Source organism: Salminus brasiliensis, chromosome 2 (assembly GCF_030463535.1).
Source record: "Salminus brasiliensis chromosome 2, fSalBra1.hap2, whole genome shotgun sequence".
In the NCBI taxonomy this organism is placed as follows: Eukaryota; Metazoa; Chordata; class Actinopteri; order Characiformes; family Bryconidae; genus Salminus; species Salminus brasiliensis.
Window position 1 is genome coordinate 7,588,719 of NC_132879.1, and position 20,839 is coordinate 7,609,557.

The 20,839-nt window shown below is 49.6% G+C and overlaps 2 protein-coding genes across 2 annotated transcripts; both read right to left on the reverse strand.

The window, feature by feature from the left end:
• Nucleotides 1–871: 871 nt before the first annotated feature.
• LOC140546860 (uncharacterized) lies at nt 872–19,239 on the reverse strand. Its single transcript, XM_072670285.1, has 10 exons — nt 18,388–19,239; nt 17,386–17,469; nt 15,724–16,365; nt 15,148–15,669; nt 14,698–14,955; nt 13,294–14,307; nt 12,490–13,149; nt 10,255–12,177; nt 9,802–10,101; nt 872–2,200 (listed from the first exon to the last, which is right to left on the reverse strand). The coding sequence occupies exons 1-10, from the start codon at nt 19,237–19,239 to the stop codon at nt 947–949; spliced, it is 7,509 nt and encodes a 2,502-aa protein (XP_072526386.1). The 3' UTR covers nt 872–946.
• Nucleotides 2,305–3,145, reverse strand: LOC140550204 (1-phosphatidylinositol phosphodiesterase). The gene is made up of 2 exons (XM_072674046.1): nt 2,376–3,145; nt 2,305–2,323 (listed from the first exon to the last, which is right to left on the reverse strand). Exons 1-2 carry the CDS (start codon nt 3,140–3,142, stop codon nt 2,305–2,307), a joined length of 786 nt encoding a protein of 261 aa, XP_072530147.1. The 5' UTR covers nt 3,143–3,145.
• Nucleotides 19,240–20,839: the final 1,600 nt, after the last annotated feature.

Sequence of the window (20,839 nt, forward strand, 5' to 3'; positions counted from 1 at the left end):
TTAAAACCTACTATGAATGATGAAGTATTTGCTATAAACCTCTCATTAATCAATTTCTTATTAAATATACAGTATTCAGTATCTTCTGTGAATAATGTAGGATCTACTATTAATTATTAGGTAACTGATTGATTCTGTATATTCTATTAATCCTTAGCAACTACTATTAATTCTTTATTCATAGCAGATACTAAATAATGTATATTAAAATATCTAATCTACTATTTGAGAGTCAGTATATCACACAATCCCTCTTGTGGCCACTTTAACAGGTCTCAAAAGGTCACACTGGACACCACAGGCATATTTGTATTATAAAATAAAATTCAAAATGTAAACATTCGTAATGTTTATTGGTGTTTATCAGGTTCATTCAGTGTTTAAGGGGATGATATCTGTTTCTGATGGGAGAGCGTTTGAGTGGAGGACGCCTGGAGAAGAGTTGGAAGCTTTAAAAAAGTCTTACAGTGCTGTGTGGGTGAGCTGGTGTTAACTGAAGGGACTGTGAACTCAGACGTGTACAGAGGCCTATTGAACGCACATTTGTGGACGTCTGCAGAGGAACTGCGCCAAAGATAATGATCTGAAACTCTCCAACGCCTCTAAAAGAAAACCAAAAAAATGGCAGTGTTGGACTGATCTGTATAACAGCTCATTTTCTAAATGATGGCACGAGCGTTCAAATACTTTCGGGGGAAACTTTAAAGCAAACACTTCATGATAAATGGCTTTTGGCTCCAAAAAGAACCATGTTTAATGTTTGTAATGGAGATGTGTGAGTGTAAAGAACCCTTAACCTTTAAACAACCTAACTTCTATTACCAAATAATACCCCACCCTCCAAATAATACCCCCCACCCTAGTGTGTAACATGGCCTGAGGGGTTAAATTGGTAAAGAACCTTTACATCAAGTAGCTTAAAGGAGTGGTAAAGCAAGCCTGTGAATTATGAAACTAAGGGAGAGGCTACTGCTGATGGTTTACGTCTGTGAACACGGTGACAATTCTTCTTTATCTTTCTGACAGGTGGTGGTGTTGGTTCTGGTGCAGGCTCTGGCACTGGTTCAGGCTCTGGTTGAGGTGCAGGCTCGGGTTCAGGTTCTGGTACTGGTTCTGGTGCAGGTTCTGGTTCAGGTGCAGGTTCTGGTGCGGGCTCTGGTGCAGGTTCTGGAGCTGGTTCAGGTTCTGGTGCAGGCTCTGGTTCTGGTGGAGCAGGTTCAGGTTCTGGTGCAGGTTCTGGAGCTGGTCCAGGTTCTGGTGCAGGCTCTGGTTCTGGTGCAGGCTCGGGTGCAGGTTCTGGTTCGGGTGCGGGCTCTGGTCCTGGTGCGGGCTCTGGTGCAGGCTCTGGTTCTGGTGCAGGCTCGGGTTCTGGTACAGGCTCTGGTTCTGGTGCAGGTTCTGGTGCGGGCTCTGGTGCAGGTTCTGGTTCAGGTGCAGGTTCTGGTGCGGGCTCTGGTGCAGGTTCTGGAGCTGGTTCAGGTTCTGGTGCAGGCTCTGGTCCTGGTGCGGGCTCTGGTGCAGGTTCTGGAGCAGGTTCAGGTTCTGGTGCAGGTTCTGGAGCTGGTCCAGGTTCTGGTGCAGGCTCTGGTTCTGGTGCGGGCTCTGGTGCAGGTTCTGGTTCGGGTGCGGGCTCTGGTGCAGGTTCTGGTGCAGGTTCAGGTTCTGGTTCAGGTTCTGGTGCAGGCTCTGGTTCTGGTGCAGGCTCGGGTGCAGGTTCAGGTTCTGGTGCAGGCTCTGGTTCGGGCTCTGGTGCAGGCTCTGGTTCTGGTGCAGGCTCGGGTTCTGGTACAGGCTCTGGTTCTGGTGCAGGTTCTGGTGCGGGCTCTGGTGCAGGTTCTGGTTCAGGTTCAGGTTCCGGTGCAGGCTCTGGTGCAGGCTCTGGTGCAGGTTCTGGTGCAGGCTCTGGTTCTGGTGCAGGTTCAGGTGCAGGTTCAGGTTCTGGTGCAGGCTCTGGTGCAGGTTCTGGAGCAGGTTCAGGTTCTGGTGCAGGCTCTGGTGCAGGTTCTGGTTCTGGTGCAGGTTCTGGTGCAGGCTCTGGTGCAGGTTTTGGTGCAGGCTCTGGTTCTGGTGCAGGCTCTGGTTCTGGTGCAGGTTCAGGTGCAGGTTCAGGTTCTGGTGCAGGCTCTGGTGCAGGTTCTGGTGCGGGCTCTGGTGCAGGTTCTGGTGCAGGTTCTGGAGCAGGTTCAGGTTCTGGTGCAGGCTCTGGTGCAGGTTCTGGTGCAGGCTCTGGTGCAGGTTCCGGTGCAGGCTCTGGTGCAGGTTCTGGTGCTGGTCCAGGTTCAGTGTCAGGTATTGAAGTTTCATTTAGAGCAACAACTCCATCCTTGCCGGTATCTGGCTCTCCGCTTGAGCCACGTCCTGTATGGCAACTCAACCTGATTATTTGTTGGATGAGTTTGGGACCTGGGAAGTCCATGGCAATTATTCCTAAACACGGCGGCTGCTTCTTTGAACTAAGAAGACTCAAGAGGTGATCATCAAGCTGTTTGTTCAGTTGTTCTGCTACCGTTCGTGGGATTTCCCGTTGACCTTTGGCTCCAGTGTCTGTAAGCATCATCTCATTTGAGCAGTACTGTGATGCCTTTTTGATATTTGCCTTCATATTATCTTCCTTGTTTTTCGTGCCCACCACCATGGCATTGATCGGAAGCCCCCAATCAAAATCAGGACTCTGAATGAGGATGATCTTCCCCCTCGCTTCACGCATTGTTGGGATTTTTCTGTCCTTCCAAAGATCATTGGCTGCTTCACGATTTAAAATTTCTTTAGCGAGACTGATTGCACTGTCACTTCCAGTAAGTCTCAACAGCAAAGTCTCAGACTTTTTATCTCCAAGATAAATCTGTAGCTCGTGCAACGCATCAGCAAAATTCTTATAATAAATCACTGCATTGTTTTCTACATACAGGGTGCCAGATCTTATCCAAACAGTCATGTCAAAGAATCGCACGCCTGCGTACAGCTGAAAGAAAAGTTTCCATGCCTGAAAATTCCTGTAAATATTCAATCCGTCTCTCTTCAGGCTTTGGTGTGTTCCTGGGATGGACACGGTGGAGAGGGACTGATCATCTGGAATGCATTTCATCCAGTCCAGATTGACGTGTTTGGGATGCAGGCTTCTGTAATCATTGAAACCCTCCATGGTTCCTTCACACTGATGAGCAGCAAACCTGTGCGGTAAACGTTAAGCATGTAAAGTCTATCTAATCACTTCATACTACAACAGTCAGGAGACTACCATGCTTGTGTTTTAGACTTATTTGTCTATTCTAATTACTCAGAATGGTTTAAATGGTTTATCACAGTCATCAGCCATAGAACTTACAGCACAAGCACAAAGTAATACCCGAGGGTTCCCATGATCCTTCGTTCCTTCTGCACCCACAGGTTCTGCAGGAATCCAGGGATGAACCGAGTGTCCTAAGAAGTCAACGAGAAGTCAGGTTTGTGTTTCTATTTATGCTGTGATTTCCTGACATTGGTGGGAAGCAGTGGGTGCATGCGAAATGGAATTGAGGAATTACTCACTTCTGGAAAAATTGGGAAAAATGGCACGATGGAAGTGTAGCTGTGATGTTGCCAGGAGAACTTGCACCAACATGTTGGCATAGCAGCACTTCATTTTACAAAACAGGTCAGTATGTTAATATTTTGTGTACTAACCTGCCGAACCCACACTATTAAGATGAGTCTGCAGTCTATACATATAGAATTAGTGTGTGTACACAATTGGACCACAACCATTACCATTATTGTAGCTAGGCCTTGAAGGCTACTTTCTGCTATTACTCATTTGAGTACTTTGGGTAAATGGCTCTGAGCACTGAGTTTCTAGGAATTTCAATGTTTTGTTTTTCAACACAGCCTTAAAATTCTGTTCCGAAAAATTACAAAAATGAATTAGCTTGTTTTCACAGTCAGTGGTGAATCCAGAACGCCCAGGGGTCAGATTCTTAAAATACCATTGTAACCCACTAGGACCGCCATACACTATATCAACAAAAGTACTAGGACACACCTCTTAATCATTGAATTCAGGTGCTAATTTCAGATTAAATTCCTGGCCATGCAGTCTGCCTTTCCACACATTAGTGAGAGAATGGGTGGTTCTAAAGAGCTCACTGAATTCCAGCGTGGTGTTAAGTGTAATAGGATGCCATAGGATGCAACAGAAACAAAGTTACAGTCAGACCATGTAAAGTTACAGTTGCAGAGCTCCAGACCTGCTGTTGGAGCTGCAAAGGGGGGCCAACTCCATATTAATGTTAATGGATTTAGCCATCATGTTAAGGGATGTATGTGCAATGCGTAGGTATCCCAATACTTTGGTCCATATAGTGTATCTTCTTAGCGTTGTAGGCACTATATTGTCACATCAAACATATCTGTATGACTGTAGTCCACCTCTGAACAGTTCCAGCAGGTTAAGACCATGAAAAGTGAAGATGTCGAAAGGCTGTTATTGTCCTCCAGGACCATGGTGTAACACAACACTATATATATATATATATATATATATATATATATATATATATATATATATATATATATATATATATATATATACCTAATATTGTGTAGGCCCCCCTTGTACCACCAAAACAGCTCTAACCAACCAACCACAGGCTCCACAAGATCTCTGAAGATGTCCTGTGGTATCTGGCACCAAGAAGTTAGCAGCAGGTCCTTTAAGCTGAGAGATCCTGTAAGTTGAAAGATGGGGCCTTCATGGATCACATAGATGAACCTTGAAGTTACCATGACTCTGTCCCCAGTTCGCCAGTTGTCCTTCCTTAGAGGACTTTTGGTAGGTACTGACCCCTGCATACCGAAAACCCACTGAAAAAAAGACCTGTTTTGGAGATATTCTGACGCAGCCGTCTAGACATCGCAATCGCAAAACCTCATGTTTAACACATCCATTGGTTAGCAATATGAGATTCTTAAGACCTCATTCTTCACAAAATGGCAAACAAACCAACCTAAACTTCAAATAAACCCTGTAAAAACAAGCTGATTAAGATGCTCCAGCACTGAATTCATTCCCTCACAGATCTTCCATTAGGTCAGTTCTCTGGTCTTTCCTTGTTAGTAGAGCCAATGATGTTCTCATCTCAGTTGCAGTGGATTAAAGGCTGTAAATGACTGCTATTCCTTCCCAGCTTGTATCTCACCTTCTCTCCTGAGACAAAAAGTTAGTTTCCCCCTTATCTTGAGGTACCAGCTGCTACCATCCGATGCAAGGGAACTGCATGGTGTGCTTGGGGGCGTCTGTCCATCACGAGACGGAGTGAGCTTTTGCATTGACAACTATGATCTCCGGACACCTCAAAGGTTAATGAAAATGTTAGTGCGTCTTCATGTTGACACATTCAAATACAGTACGAGCAATACTCACACCAACGTTCTCCAAGATACGTTAACGTTAACCCTTCAGCAGTGGCTTCCATTCATATTTGAATTGTTTTACAGTGACTGAACTGAAAATATATGGCACTATGAATTTACATGACTGAATCGTGCCAAATAAAGGAAATGTTTTTCATGAACAACAAACTTAAATGTGCCATAGAATGCATTCATGGAGTAGCTAGTTTAGTACTTGAAAATGTTATATTAAAATATTTAATTATACTTGTTTTTTATATAATATTTGATTATATTTGACAACCAGTATGTAACACTGAAACTTCAATCAGAAATTCATACTAGATACCACAGAAACGTCACATAGCATCATGTTTACAACTACGGATGATGGTTCCAATCAGCAGTAAGAATTAGCCCAGCAGTAACCATTTGCCTTGGAATACAGTGCGCCAAAAGTATTTGGACATTCCAAACATTGAAACATTTTTTAAGTTTATCTGTGTTTATTGGGTTATTTTTTCATGTTTAACAAAATGATATGTCTTAAAGCACTGTCGGTGATCTGGTGTTTATTGGGATTCTGAACTCAGGCACTCTGGACACAAACCTGTGGACGTCTGGAGAGTAACTGTTCAAATGATAATGATCTGAAACACTCCAGACGCCTTTTAAAAAACTAGCAAAACTTAGTGATGCGTTGGACACCATAGACATTGTGATTCATTGTGAGCGTACTGTAGGAATTAAAGGATCTGCCTTTACTTGGTTTAGATCCTATCTGACTGATCGCTACCAATGTGTTTACTTAAATAATTAATACTACTACTCATGACTCACAGTTTTTCCTTGCCACTGCCGCCCTTGGCTTACTTAAAAGAGGTTCGGATCTGGATCTCTGTAAAGCTGCTTTGTGATATCTGATTTGAATTGATTAGACAGGGTGTTCTTTTCAATGAATGCCTAATTCTTCCTCCTCCAGACATACAGCGAATCCAGACATTCAACTGGAACGTTTTGGGACTATGTATCAACGGTATGTCTGGAGGAGGATAAATTAAGCTTATGCTCAAAAAACACCTTGTTTTCAGAAGAAGTCCTGGAAGATTCTGGAGTGGCAGTCACAGTCTCCTGGCTTGAACCTTTTAGAAAATCTTTGGTGGGATTTGAAGAAGGCGCTTGCAGCAGCAAATTATAATTATAAAAATTAATATTAGTGAACTAAAGACCACTGCCAATGAGGAATGGGCAAAGATTCCTCAGGAATGCTGGCAGAAGCTGGTGTCTGGCTAAGCATCAGATTTACAGCAGGTCATAACAGCAGAAGGGAGCTCTACTACATACCAAGACCCTTGTCATGAAGGGGTTGAATAGCACTGAGTGTACAGTCATCATTAAAAGTGGTGAATTTGGAGAAGCACTTATAGGTAAAGTTGGTTAAACCTAATTTGCAATAGGAGTTTGCAACTGTATCCGTAACTAACAGTCAGTTTATTTTAGAAGATAAAGAAAGGTTGAAAAGAGTAAAAATTAAATACCTACAGAAAAACGTTAGGAATGGAGCCCAAAGAAAAAAGATAAAATACAATAAAAGGTAGGGTATGGGCTCTTTAAGACAGGATAAGGGGAAATCAGGTGAATGCAGCAAATAGGAAAGTAGATAGCTAGCTCATCCATCTCAATATTACACTGAGTAAAAATAAACATAGCAAATTTTTTTATCGCATATTTGGTTTGATCTTTACTGATTTTTCTGTCATATGTTGCAACCCAGTCTCACTCCAGTATGTAGTGTAGTTTTGCTGACACTAGACTCTAAGTGTAGTGTCTAGGCAGACTAGGCATACTTGGTTACTGAAGGCCTTAAGCCAGGCTTTTTCACTGGGTTACACCCATATAATAAAGACAAGCTCTGCCCCAAGGATATACATAAAGCCTAATCTGATATTATGCCACACAGAACTCTGGACCAAATGGACTGGACATCATTATTGCCATCTTTAAGTTAACATTTAGTAGAAAACTTTTTGGAACTAGTCTGTGATCCAAAAACTTCTCCAGGGTGCCTTCTCCCAGCTGCTTTTTTTGGGATCTCTTCACAGGTGTTCTATAGGATTTGGATCTGGACTCATTCCTAGCCAGTTCCACACTCTCTAGGATTGTGGGCTTCCTCAGGTAAATTCTGGCTGTTTTCTGTCTCTGGGTCAACAGTGGTTTCCTCCTGGGTCTACTACCATAGCCTCCCATTTCATTCAGTCATTCAGATGTACCTTGTGTCTGCAGGTCAGCCTGAATTTGTTGGGAAGTTGATTGAAGTTATTTAGCCACCCTAGACCACTGAAGTCATGTCGTAATTATGTAGTCTGCACCATACGATTATGCCCATATTTGGACCTCTGGGTCTAGAAAGAATTTTTAAAATGGAGTTTAAACCTGGTAAATTACCAGGTTGTTAGAAGGTTGAAATATGAGTATTGCTACATGTAAGCTAATGCTACTGTGCACTGAATTTACGTCAATAGACTGGATTTTTGAAAGCATGCTTTGCTGGTATGGTGGAGTGACATTTGCAAGTGGTCAACCACCTTGGTCAAATTGGTCACACTGAGAGACCGGCTAAACCATCAAAATCATATGAAAACATATGCCATGCTGATCAAGAGCTAAGCTGCATATCCAGCTTAACCAGCATAGGGTATGTTTTCACTGAGATGACCAGCTTTTCAACCACCTTGACCATCAAGGACATGCTTAGGTTATCTGAATAAAACCAGTTACCAGCAGAAGCTGGTGTTGAGCTGGAAGTTACAGAAGGGAAGTAATGTAGGTTGTGATGCGGTTATAACTAAGGGGGGCGGAGTGCAATCCCAAGAGGCCATTGCCCATAAGGAATGGGCTAAGATTTCTCAGAAGCTGGCATCTGGCTATGCATCACGTTTGCAGCAGGTCACAGTAGCAAAAGGATCTCTACTAAGTACTAACGAAGCTTGTTATGAAGGGGTTGAATAATTCTCAGACTGTGTGTCTTCTTTCATTCACGTCCAGGGAGGTTAGCTATAGTACCATGGGCTGTAAACTTCTTAATGAGTTCTGCACAGTGGACACAGGAACATTAAGATCTCTGGAGATGAACTTGTAGCCAAGATTATTCATACTTTTCCACAATTCTGGCTCTTCCTCTGGCCAGTTCTTTGCTCTTCTTTTTAACTCCAAGCTCAGTGTGGTTTACAGAGTCAACATTTCTCCATTTTACTGGTTGAATATGTGACAAGTAATTTTGTCCAGTCCATTTTTTGAGTTCTGTGTGACAAAGCAAATAGAAATTGTAATGTCAGAGCATTTCTAAATGGGAAGATTGGTGCCTTTTCTGAAAGAACTGCATGGTTTCCAATGTCTTTTGGTCTTGACCATAAATCTACCATAGAGATCCTGACAAAAACATCTCACAGAGTGAACAGAAAGGAAGCTTCTGGCACCCAGAGGAACCTTATAGGAATGGAGCTACAGAATGAGGGTACAAAATAAAACACCCTGTCCTCAGAGGCAAAGCAAGCCTATGTCTTACAGAAGAGGATGGCGTTCATTTTATTTTTTTATATTTTTATATAGTGGACTAAATTGTGAGGGGGAGGAGCACTCCCAAACTCCTCCTGGCCCTCAAACCCACACTTCTCAGTTCAACTCTGTGTTGAACAAATGGACCACAGGAAAGCCTGAACTCCAAACCAACAATATTCTGAGTCCGCCCTCCAGTTTCAGTTCAGGCTGTGGTCCACACTAGCAAAATAACTAATTTAAAAAGCAATAAATAATAATAAAATGTATTAGTAAACTATAAATAATTTCTTTCTATTAGGAAACTAAGGGAGAGGGCACCGAAGAGACTACTGATGACAGTTTACGTCTGTGAACGCGGCGACATATCTTCTTCATCTTTCTGACAGGTTTTGGTGCTGATTCTGGTGAAGGTTTAGCTTCTGGAGCAGGTGCAGGTTTAGCCTCTGGTGCGGGCTGAGGTTGGGGTTCTGGTGCAGGTTCAGTCTGTGGTAAAGGCTGGGTTTCAGCTGGTTGGGGTTCTGGTGCAGGATGAGGCTCAGGTTCTGGGGAAGGTTTAGAATCTGGTGCAGGCTCAGGTTCTGGGGAAGGTTTAGAATCTGGTGCAGGCTCAGGTTCTGGGGAAGGTTTAGAATCTGGTGCAGGCTCAGGTTGGGGCTCTGATGCAGGTTGAGGCTCAGTTATTGGTGCAGGTTCAGATTGTGGTTCTGGCGCAGGCTCAGGTTTAACATCTGGAGCCGGCTCAGGTTCTGGTGCAGGTTGGGGCTCAGGTTCTGGTGCAGGTTCAGGTTTAACTTCTGGTGCGGGCTCAGGTTGGGGATCTGGAGCAGGTTTGGTTTCAGGTGCAGGCTCAGGTTCTGATGCAGGTTCAGGTTTGGCTTCTGGTGCAGGCTCAGGTTGGGGTTCTGGTGCAGGTTCAGGTTTGGGTTCTTGTGCAGGTTCAGGTTTGGGTTCTTGTGCAGGCTCGGGTTGGGGTTCTGGTGAAGGCTCAGGTTGGGGCTGTGGTGCAGGTTCAGGTTTGGGTTCTGGTGCAGGCTCAGGTTGGGGCTCTGGTGCAGGCTCAGGTTGGGGTTCTGGTGCAGGTTCAGGTTGGGGCTCTGGTGCAGGCTCAGGTTGGGGCTCAGGGGCAGGCTCAGGTTGGGGTTCTGGTGCAGGTTCAGGTTTGGGTTCTTGTGCAGGCTCAGGTTGGGGATCTGGAGCAGGTTTGGTTTCAGGTGCAGGCTCAGGTTCTGATGCAGGTTCAGGGTTGGCTTCTGGTGCAGGCTCAGGTTGGGGTTCTGGTGCAGGTTCAGGTTTGGGTTCTTGTGCAGGTTCAGGTTTGGGTTCTTGTGCAGGCTCGGGTTGGGGCTCTGGTGCAGGCTCAGGTTGGGGCTGTGGTGCAGGTTCAGGTTGGGGCTCTGGTGCAGGCTCAGGTTGGGGCTCTGGTGCAGGCTCAGGTTGGGGCTCTGGTGCAGGCTCAGGTTGGGGTTCTGGTGCAGGCTCAGGTTGGGGCTCTGGTGCAGGTTCAGGTTGGGGCTCTGGTGCAGGTTCAGATTGTGGTTCTGGCGCAGGCTCAGGTTTAACATCTGGAGCCGGCTCAGGTTCTGGTGCAGGTTGGGGCTCAGGTTCTGGTGCAGGTTCAGGATTGGGTTCTGGTGCAGGCTCAGTTTTAACTTCTGGTGCCGCCTCAGGTTCTGGTGCAGGTTCAGGTTTAACTTCTGGTGCGGGCTCAGGTTGGGGATCTGGAGCAGGTTTGGTTTCAGATGCAGGTTGGGGCTCTGGTGCAGGCTCAGGTTGGGGCTCTGGTGCAGGCTCAGGTTGGGGTTCTGGTGCAGGTTCAGGTTTGGGTTCTTGTGCAGGCTCAAGTTTGGGTTCTTGTGCAGGCTGAGGTTGGGGCTCTGGTGCAGGCTCAGGTTGGGGCTCTGGTGCAGGTTGCGGCTCAGTTATTGGTGCAGGTTCAGATTGTGGTTCTGGCGCAGGCTCAGATTTAATATCTGGTGCAGGCTCAGGTTGGGGCTCTGGTGCAGGCTCAGGTTGGGGCTCTGGTGCAGGTTCAGATTGTGGTTCTGGCGCAGGCTCAGGTTTAACATCTGATGCCGGCTCAGATTTTGGTGCAGGTTGAGGCTCAGGTTCTGGTGCAGGTTCAGGATTGGGTTCTGGTGCAGGCTCAGTTTTAACTTCTGGTGCCGCCTCAGGTTCTGGTGCAGGTTCAGGTTTAACTTCTGGTGCGGGCTCAGGTTGGGGATCTGGAGCAGGTTTGGTTTCAGATGCAGGTTCAGGTTTGGCTTCTGGTGCAGGCTCAGGTTGGGGTTCTGGTGCAGGTTCAGGTTTGGGTTCTTGTGCAGGTTCAGGTTTGGGTTCTTGTGCAGGCTCGGGTTGGGGTTCTGGTGAAGGCTCAGGTTGGGGCTGTGGTGCAGGTTCAGGTTTGGGTTCTTGTGCAGGCTCAGGTTGGGGCTCTTGTGCAGGCTCAGGTTGGGGCTCTGGTGCAGGCTCAGGTTGGGGTTCTGGTGCAGGTTCAGGTTGGGGCTCTGGTGCAGGCTCAGGTTGGGGCTCTGGTGCAGGCTCAGGTTGGGGCTCAGGGGCAGGCTCAGGTTGGGGCTCAGGGGCAGGCTCAGGTTGGGGTTCTGGTGCAGGCTCAGGTTTGGGTTCTTGTGCAGGCTCAGGTTGGGGCTCTGGTGCAGGCTCAGGTTGGGGCTCTGGTGCAGGTTGAGTCTCAGGTTCTGGTGCAGGTTGAGTCTCAGGTTTAGCTTCAGGCTCAGGTTGGCGTTCTGGTGCAGGCTCAGGCTGGGGTTCTGGTGCAGGCTCAGGTTGGGGCTCTGGTGCAGGTTGAGGCTCAGGTTCTGGTGCAGGTTGAGTCTCAGGTTTAGCTTCAGGCTCAGGTTGGCGTTCTGGTGCAGGCTCAGGTTGGGGTTCTGGTGCAGGCTCAGGTTGGGGCTCTGGTGCAGGTTGAGGCTCAGATTCTGGTGAAGGTTTAGGTTGTGGTTCTGGTACAGGTTGAGGTTCAGTTTCTGGTGCAGGTTCAGGTTTTGGTTCTGGTGGAGGTTCAGGTTTGGGTTCTTGTGCAAGCTCAGGTTGGGGCTCTGGTGCAGCTTGAGGCTCAGTTTCGGGTGCAGGTTGAGGCTCAGGTTCTGATGCAGTTTCAGGTTTGGGTTCTTGTGCAGGTTCAGGTTCTGGTGAAGGCTCAGGTTGGGGCTCTGGTGCAGGTTGAGGCTCAGGTTCTGGTGCAGGTTGAGTCTCAGGTTTAGGTTCAGGCTGAGGTTGGGGTTCTGGTGCAGGCTCAGGCTGGGGTTCTGAAACAGGTTTGGTTTCAGGTGCAGGCTCAGGTTCTGATGCAGGTTCAGGTTTGGCTTCTGGTGCAGGTTCAGGTTGGGGTTCTGGTGCAGGTTCAGGCTTGGGTTCTTGTGCAGGCTCAGGTTGGGGTTCTGGTGCAGGTTCAGGTTTGGGTTCTTGTGCAGGCTCAGGTTTGGGTTCTTGTGCAGGCTGAGGTTGGGGCTCTGGTGCAGGCTCAGGTTGGGGCTCTGGTGCAGGTTGCAGCTCAGTTATTGGTGCAGGTTCAGATTGTGGTTCTGGCGCAGGCTCAGGTTTAACCTCTGGTGCAGGCTCAGGTTGGGGCTCTGGTGCAGGTTTGGTTTCAGGTGCAGGCTCAGGTTCTGATGCAGGTTCAGGTTTGGCTTCTGGTGCAGGCTCAGGTTGGGGTTCTGGTGCAGGTTCAGGTTTGGGTTCTTGTGCAGGTTCAGGTTTGGGTTCTTGTGCAGGCTCAGGTTGGGGCTCTGGTGCAGGCTCAGGTTGGGGTTCTGGTGCAGGTTCAGGTTGGGGCTCTGGTGCAGGCTCAGGTTGGGGCTCAGGGGCAGGCTCAGGTTGGGGTTCTGGTGCAGGTTCAGGTTTGGGTTCTTGTGCAGGCTCAGGTTGGGGATCTGGAGCAGGTTTGGTTTCAGGTGCAGGCTCAGGTTCTGATGCAGGTTCAGGGTTGGCTTCTGGTGCAGGCTCAGGTTGGGGTTCTGGTGCAGGTTCAGGTTTGGGTTCTTGTGCAGGCTCAGGTTTGGGTTCTTGTGCAGGCTCAGGTTGGGGCTCTGGTGCAGGCTCAGGTTGGGGCTGTGGTGCAGGTTCAGGTTGGGGCTCTGGTGCAGGCTCAGGTTGGGGCTCTGGTGCAGGCTCAGGTTGGGGTTCTGGTGCAGGCTCAGGTTGGGGCTCTGGTGCAGGCTCAGGTTGGGGCTCTGGTGCAGGTTCAGATTGTGGTTCTGGCGCAGGCTCAGGTTTAACATCTGGAGCCGGCTCAGGTTCTGGTGCAGGTTGAGGCTCAGGTTCTGGTGCAGGTTCAGGATTGGGTTCTGGTGCAGGCTCAGTTTTAACTTCTGGTGCCGCCTCAGGTTCTGGTGCAGGTTCAGGTTTAACTTCTGGTGCGGGCTCAGGTTGGGGATCTGGAGCAGGTTTGGTTTCAGATGCAGGTTCAGGTTTGGCTTCTGGTGCAGGCTCAGGTTGGGGTTCTGGTGCAGGTTCAGGTTTGGGTTCTTGTGCAGGTTCAGGTTTGGGTTCTTGTGCAGGCTCGGGTTGGGGTTCTGGTGAAGGCTCAGGTTGGGGCTGTGGTGCAGGTTCAGATTTGGGTTCTTGTGCAGGCTCAGGTTGGGGCTCTTGTGCAGGCTCAGGTTGGGGCTCTGGTGCAGGTTCAGGTTGGGGCTCTGGTGCAGGCTCAGGTTGGGGCTCTGGTGCAGGCTCAGGTTGGGGCTCAGGGGCAGGCTCAGGTTGGGGCTCAGGGGCAGGCTCAGGTTGGGGTTCTGGTGCAGGCTCAGGTTTGGGTTCTTGTGCAGGCTCAGGTTGGGGCTCTGGTGCAGGCTCAGGTTGGGGCTCTGGTGCAGGTTGAGGCTCAGGTTCTGGTGCAGGTTGAGTCTCAGGTTTAGCTTCAGGCTCAGGTTGGCGTTCTGGTGCAGGCTCAGGCTGGGGTTCTGGTGCAGGCTCAGGTTGGGGCTCTGGTGCAGGTTGAGGCTCAGGTTCTGGTGCAGGTTGAGTCTCAGGTTTAGCTTCAGGCTCAGGTTGGCGTTCTGGTGCAGGCTCAGGTTGGGGCTCTGGTGCAGGCTCAGGTTGGGGCTCTGGTGCAGGTTGAGGCTCAGATTCTGGTGAAGGTTTAGGTTGTGGTTCTGGTACAGGTTGAGGTTCAGTTTCTGGTGCAGGTTCAGGTTTTGGTTCTGGTGGAGGTTCAGGTTTGGGTTCTTGTGCAAGCTCAGGTTGGGGCTCTGGTGCAGCTTGAGGCTCAGTTTCGGGTGCAGGTTGAGGCTCAGGTTCTGATGCAGTTTCAGGTTTGGGTTCTTGTGCAGGTTCAGGTTCTGGTGAAGGCTCAGGTTGGGGCTCTGGTGCAGGTTGAGTCTCAGGTTTAGGTTCAGGCTGAGGTTGGGGTTCTGGTGCAGGCTCAGGCTGGGGTTCTGAAACAGGTTTGGTTTCAGGTGCAGGCTCAGGTTCTGATGCAGGTTCAGGTTTGGCTTCTGGTGCAGGTTCAGGTTGGGGTTCTGGTGCAGGTTCAGGCTTGGGTTCTTGTGCAGGCTCAGGTTGGGCTTCTGGTGCAGGTTCAGGTTTGGGTTCTTGTGCAGGCTCAGGTTTGGGTTCTTGTGCAGGCTGAGGTTGGGGCTCTGGTGCAGGCTCAGGTTGGGGCTCTGGTGCAGGTTGCGGCTCAGTTATTGGTGCAGGTTCAGATTGTGGTTCTGGCGCAGGCTCAGGTTTAACCTCTGGTGCAGGCTCAGGTTGGGGCTCTGGTGCAGGTTTGGTTTCAGGTGCAGGCTCAGGTTCTGATGCAGGTTCAGGTTTGGCTTCTGGTGCAGGCTCAGGTTGGGGTTCTGGTGCAGGTTCAGGTTCAGGTTTGGGTTCTTGTGCAGGTTCAGGTTTGGGTTCTTGTGCAGGCTTGGGTTGGGGCTCTGGTGCAGGCTCAGGTTGGGGCTGTGGTGCAGGTTCAGGTTGGGGCTCTGGTGCAGGCTCAGGTTGGGGCTCTGGTGCAGGCTCAGGTTGGGGCTCTGGTGCAGGCTCAGGTTGGGGTTCTGGTGCAGGCTCAGGTTGGGGCTCTGGTGCAGGCTCAGGTTGGGGCTCTAGTGCAGGTTCAGATTGTGGTTCTGGTGCAGGCTCAGGTTTAACATCTGGAGCCGGCTCAGGTTCTGGTGCAGGTTGGGGCTCAGGTTCTGGTGCAGGTTCAGGATTGGGTTCTGGTGCAGGCTCAGTTTTAACTTCTGGTGCCGCCTCAGGTTCTGGTGCAGGTTCAGGTTTAACTTCTGGTGCGGGCTCAGGTTGGGGATCTGGAGCAGGTTTGGTTTCAGATGCAGGTTGGGGCTCTGGTGCAGGCTCAGGTTGGGGCTCTGGTGCAGGCTCAGGTTGGGGTTCTGGTGCAGGTTCAGGTTTGGGTTCTTGTGCAGGCTCAGGTTTGGGTTCTTGTGCAGGCTGAGGTTGGGGCTCTGGTGCAGGCTCAGGTTGGGGCTCTGGTGCAGGTTGTGGCTCAGTTATTGGTGCAGGTTCAGATTGTGGTTCTGGCGCAGGCTCAGGTTTAACATCTGGTGCAGGCTCAGGTTGGGGCTCTGGTGCAGGCTCAGGTTGGGGCTCTGGTGCAGGTTCAGATTGTGGTTCTGGCGCAGGCTCAGGTTGGGGCTCAGGGGCAGGCTCAGGTTGGGGCTCTGGTGCAGGTTCAGATTGTGGTTCTGGCGCAGGCTCAGGTTTAACATCTGGAGCCGGCTCAGGTTCTGGTGCAGGTTGAGGCTCAGGTTCTGGTGCAGGTTCAGGATTGGGTTCTGGTGCAGGCTCAGTTTTAACTTCTGGTGCCGCCTCAGGTTCTGGTGCAGGTTCAGGTTTAACTTCTGGTGCGGGCTCAGGTTGGGGATCTGGAGCAGGTTTGGTTTCAGATGCAGGTTCAGGTTTGGCTTCTGGTGCAGGCTCAGGTTGGGGTTCTGGTGCAGGTTCAGGTTTGGGTTCTTGTGCAGGTTCAGGTTTGGGTTCTTGTGCAGGCTCGGGTTGGGGCTCTTGTGCAGGCTCAGGTTGGGGCTCTGGTGCAGGCTCAGGTTGGGGTTCTGGTGCAGGTTCAGGTTGGGGCTCTGGTGCAGGCTCAGGTTGGGGCTCTGGTGCAGGCTCAGGTTGGGGCTCAGGGGCAGGCTCAGGTTGGGGCTCAGGGGCAAGCTCAGGTTGGGGTTCTGGTGCAGGCTCAGGTTTGGGTTCTTGTGCAGGCTCAGGTTGGGGCTCTGGTGCAGGCTCAGGTTGGGGCTCTGGTGCAGGTTGAGGCTCAGGTTCTGGTGCAGGTTGAGTCTCAGGTTTAGCTTCAGGCTCAGGTTGGCGTTCTGGTGCAGGCTCAGGCTGGGGTTCTGGTGCAGGCTCAGGTTGGGGCTCTGGTGCAGGTTGAGGCTCAGGTTCTGGTGCAGGTTGAGTCTCAGGTTTAGCTTCAGGCTCAGGTTGGCGTTCTGGTGCAGGCTCAGGTTGGGGCTCTGGTGCAGGCTCAGGTTGGGGCTCTGGTGCAGGTTGAGGCTCAGATTCTGGTGAAGGTTTAGGTTGTGGTTCTGGTACAGGTTGAGGTTCAGTTTCTGGTGCAGGTTCAGGTTTTGGTTCTGGTGGAGGTTCAGGTTTGGGTTCTTGTGCAAGCTCAGGTTGGGGCTCTGGTGCAGCTTGAGGCTCAGTTTCGGGTGCAGGTTGAGGCTCAGGTTCTGATGCAGTTTCAGGTTTGGGTTCTTGTGCAGGTTCAGGTTCTGGTGAAGGCTCAGGTTGGGGCTCTGGTGCAGGTTGAGGCGCAGGTTCTGGTGCAGGTTGAGTCTCAGGTTTAGGTTCAGGCTGAGGTTGGGGTTCTGGTGCAGGCTCAGGCTGGGGTTCTGAAACAGGTTTGGTTTCAGGTGCAGGCTCAGGTTCTGATGCAGGTTCAGGTTGGGCTTCTGGTGCAGGTTCAGGTTGGGGTTCTGGTGCAGGTTCAGGCTTGGGTTCTTGTGCAGGCTCAGGTTGGGGTTCTGGTGCAGGTTCAGGTTTGGGTTCTTGTGCAGGCTCAGGTTTGGGTTCTTGTACAGGCTGAGGTTGGGGCTCTGGTGCAGGCTCAGGTTGGGGCTCTGGTGCAGGTTGAGGCTCAGTTTCTGGTGCAGGTTGAGTCTCAGGTTTAGGTTCAGGCTCAGGTTGGCGTTCTGGTGCAGGCTCAGGCTGGGGTTCTGGAGCAGGTTTGGTTTCAGGTGCAGGCTCAGGTTCTGATGCAGGTTCAGGTTTGGCTTCTGGTGCAGGCTCAGGTTGGGGTTCTGGTTCTGGTGCAGGTTCAGGTTTGGGTTCTTGTGCAGGTTCAGGTTTGGGTTCTTGTGCAGGCTCAGGCTGGGGTTCTGGTGCAGGTTCAGGTTTGGGTTCTTGTGCAGGTTCAGGTTTGGGTTCTTGTGCAGGCTCAGGTTGGGGCTCTTGTGCAGGCTCAGGTTGGGGCTCTGGTCCAGGCTCAGGTTGGGGTTCTGGAGAAGGTTTGGTTTCAGGGGCAGGCCCAGGTTGGGATTCTTGTGCAGGTTTGGCTTCTGGTGAAGGCTCAGGTTGGGGCTCTGGTGCAGGTTGGGGCTCAGGTTCCGGTGCAGGTTCAGGTTTTGGTGCAGGTTGAGGCTCAGGTTCTGTTCCAGGCTCAGGTTTGGCTTCTGGTGCAGGTTTTGATTCTGGTGCAGGCTCAGGTTGGGGTTCTGGTGCAGGTTCAGGTTTGGTTTCTGATACAGGCTCAGGTTGGGGCTCTGGTGCAGGTTCAGGTTTGGTTTCTGGTGCAGATTCAGGCTCTGGTGCAGGCTCAGGTTGGGACGCTGGGGCAGGTTGAGGCTTAGTTTCTGGTGCAGGCTCAGGTTCGGATTTTGTTGCAGGCTCAGGTTCTGGCCCAGGTTCAGGTTTGGCTTCTGGTGCAGGTTTTGATTCTGGTGCAGGCTCAGGTTGGGGTTCCGCTCCAGGCTCAGGTTGGGGTTCCGCTCCAGGTTCAGGTTTGGGCTCTGGTGCAGGTTCAGGTTTGGTTTCTGGTGCAGATTCAGGCTCTGGTGAAGGCTCAGGTTGGGGTGCTGGGGAAGGTGGAGGCTCAGTTTCTGGTGCAGGCTCAGGTTCGGATTTTGGTGCAGGCTCAGCTTCTGGCCCAGGTTGAGGCTCAGGTTCTGGTGCAGGCTCAGGGTGGTTTTCTGGTGCAGGTTCAGGTTTGGGTTCTGGTGCAGGTTCAGGTTTGGGTTCTGGTACAGGCTCAGGTTTGGTTTCTGGTACAGGCTCAGGTTGGGGCTCTGGTACAGGTTCATGTTTGGTTTCTGGTGCAGGTTCAGGCTCTGGTGCAGGTTCAGATTTGGGTTCTTGAGCAGGCTCAGGTTGGGGCTCTGGTGCAGGCTCAGGTTGGGGCTCTGGTGGAGGTTGAGGCTCAGTTTCTGGTGCAGGTTCAGGTTGTGGTTCTGGTGCAGGTGCAGGTTTAACCTCTGCTGCAGGCTCAGGTTCTGGTGCAGGCTGAGGCTCAGGTTCTTTTGCAGGTTCAGGTTGTGTTTCCGGTGCAGGCTCAGGTTTAACGTCTGGTGCCGGCTCAGGTTCTGGTGCAGGTTGAGGCTCAGGTTGGGGCTCTGGTGCAGGTTGAGGCTCAGTTTCTGGTGCAGGTTCAGGTTGGTGTCCTGGTGCAGGTTCAGGTTGGGGTTCTGGTGCAGGTTCAGGTTCTGGTGCAGGTTGAGGCTTAGGTTCTGGTGCAGGCTCAGGGTTTTTTTCTGGCACAGGTTCAGGTTCTGGAGCAGGTTCAGTCTTAGGTTGTGGTGCAGGCTCAGGCTCTGGTGCAGGTCCAGGTTCAGATTCTTTTGCAGGTTTAGACTCAGTTTCAGGTGTAGGTTCTTGTTCAGGCTTTGGTGCAGGTTTTAATTCAGGTTCTGTTGCATGTTCTGGTTTAGGGTCTGGTTTAAATTCTCCTCCAGGCTGTGGTGCAGGTTCTTCTACATGTGCAGGCTCTGTTGTAGGTCCAGGTTCAGTTTCAGGTATTGAAGTTACATTTAGAGCAACAACTCCATCCTTGCCAGTATCTGACTCTCTGCTTGAGCAACTCAACATGATTAGTTGTTGGATGAGTTTGGGACCTGGGAAGTCCATGGCAATTATTCCTAAACACGGCGGCTTCTTCGTTGAATTAAGAAGACTCAAGAGGTGATCATCAAGCTGTTTGTTCAGTTGTTCTGCTTCCTTTCGCGGGATTTCAAAGATACCTCTGGCTCCAGTATCCGTAAGCATCATCTCATTTGAGCAGTACTGTGACGCCTTTTTGATATTTGCCTTCATATGATTTGTCTTGTCTTTGGTGCCCACCACCATGGCATTGATCGGAAGCCCCCAATCAAAATCAGGACTCTGAATGAGGATGATCTTCCCCCTTGCTTCACGCATTGTTGGGATTTTTCTGTCCTTCCAAAGATCATTGGCTGATCCATGACTCAACATTTTTTTAGCGAGACTGATTGCACTGGCACCACCAGTAAGCCTCAACAGCAAAGTCTCAGACTTTTTATCTTTAAGATAAATCCTTAGCTCGTTCAGAGCGTCAGCAAATTTCTTATAATAAATCACTGCATTGTTTTCTACATACAGGGTGCCGAACCATATCCAAACAGTCATGTCAAAGAATCGCACGCCTGCGTACAGCTGATTCAAAAGTTTCCAGTCCTGAAAATTCCTGTAAATATTCAATCCATCTCTCTTCAGGCTTTGGTGTGTTCCTGGGATGGACACGGTGGAGAGGGACTGATCATCTGGAATGCATTTCATCCAGTCCAGATTGACGTGTTGGGGATCCAGGGTTTTGTAATCAATAACATTACCCAGGTTTCCTTCACACTGATGAGCAGCAAACCTGTGCGGTAAACATTAAGCATGTCAAGTCTATCTAATCACTTCATACTACACTCCAAAAATTAAAGGTGCTATAAAAAGGGTTCTTTGAGTGATGCCACTTTTGGCTCCATGGAGATCTGTGTTTGTTGGTTGATAAAGAACCTTTACATCAAGTTTTCTGAGTTATTTAAAGGTTCTTCACACTCAATCATCTCTATGACAAACATTGTTCTTTATGGAACCAAATGTGGTTCTTCTGTGGCATCACTCAAAGAACCAATTGTAGCACCTTTATTTTTAAGATCGCACAATAGTTGAGAGACTACCATCTAGAAAGTTTTTACAGTAAATTTGTAGTAGGACTTACAGCACAAGCACAAAGGAATACCAGAGGGCTCCCATGATGCTCCCTCCGCAACCACAGGTCCTACAGGAAGCCACCAATGAAACGTTGTCCTAAAGAAGTCAACAAGAAGTTTTCAGAAGTTTTGTCTGGACATTTCTTTTTATGCTGTGAGTTCTTCACACAAGTGGGAAGCAGCAACCTTTAGAGCTAGGCCATGAAGAACCTGAAAAAAGGTTGATATATGCAAGTGTTTCTCTGAACCTGTAGTACCTTGTAGTCAAGTCAAGTCAGATTTATTTGTATAGCTTTTTATAAGTGTTGTCATCACAAAGTAGCTTTACATAATTAGTAATTAGTAAAAGACAGAGACAAAAAGAAGAAATAACGTAAGACATGAAGGATCAAAGACCCCCAGTGAGCAGCCAGCGGCGACAGTGGCAAGGAAAAACTCCCTCAGAGCTGGAGGAAGAAACCTTGGGAGGAACCAAGACTCACAAGGGGGACCCGACCCGACCCATCCTCCTCTGATCAGAACTATTTAAACATTATTGGTAAAAATTACCAAACCAGATACAACAGACAGTTAATAGTGGTAATATGAATAGTGGCAGATAGTTAAGAGTCTATTTAGGTTTTAAGAGGGTCATTAAACAGGTAGCACTGGTAGGAGGGTGTGCCGCTGGTCTGGTATGGGTGGTGGTGGGTGTAGGGGGTCTGATGGTCGGATTGATAGGTGGCAGCTGGTCTGGCGCAGGTAGAGTCGACCTCAGTGGGCAATCTGTAGCACTGAGCTAATGGCAGTTTCTCTGA

What these genes read in the sequence shown, in the direction of transcription:
- LOC140550204 (XM_072674046.1), bottom strand. Translation starts at nt 3,142, where the DNA reads ATGGAGGGTTTCAATGATTACAGAAGCCTGCATCCCAAACACGTCAAT.
- LOC140546860 (XM_072670285.1), bottom strand. Translation starts at nt 19,239, where the DNA reads ATGCGTGAAGCAAGGGGGAAGATCATCCTCATTCAGAGTCCTGATTTT. An exon ending in AACCTGAGCCCGCACCAGAA is followed by an intron (nt 14,956 to 15,147) that starts GTTAAACCTGAA and finishes CCCCAACCTGAG; the next exon opens with CCTGCACCAGAGCCCCAACC. An exon ending in CAGAGCCCCAACCCGAGCCT is followed by an intron (nt 10,102 to 10,254) that starts GCACAAGAACCC and finishes CCCCAACCTGAG; the next exon opens with CCTGCACAAGAACCCAAACC.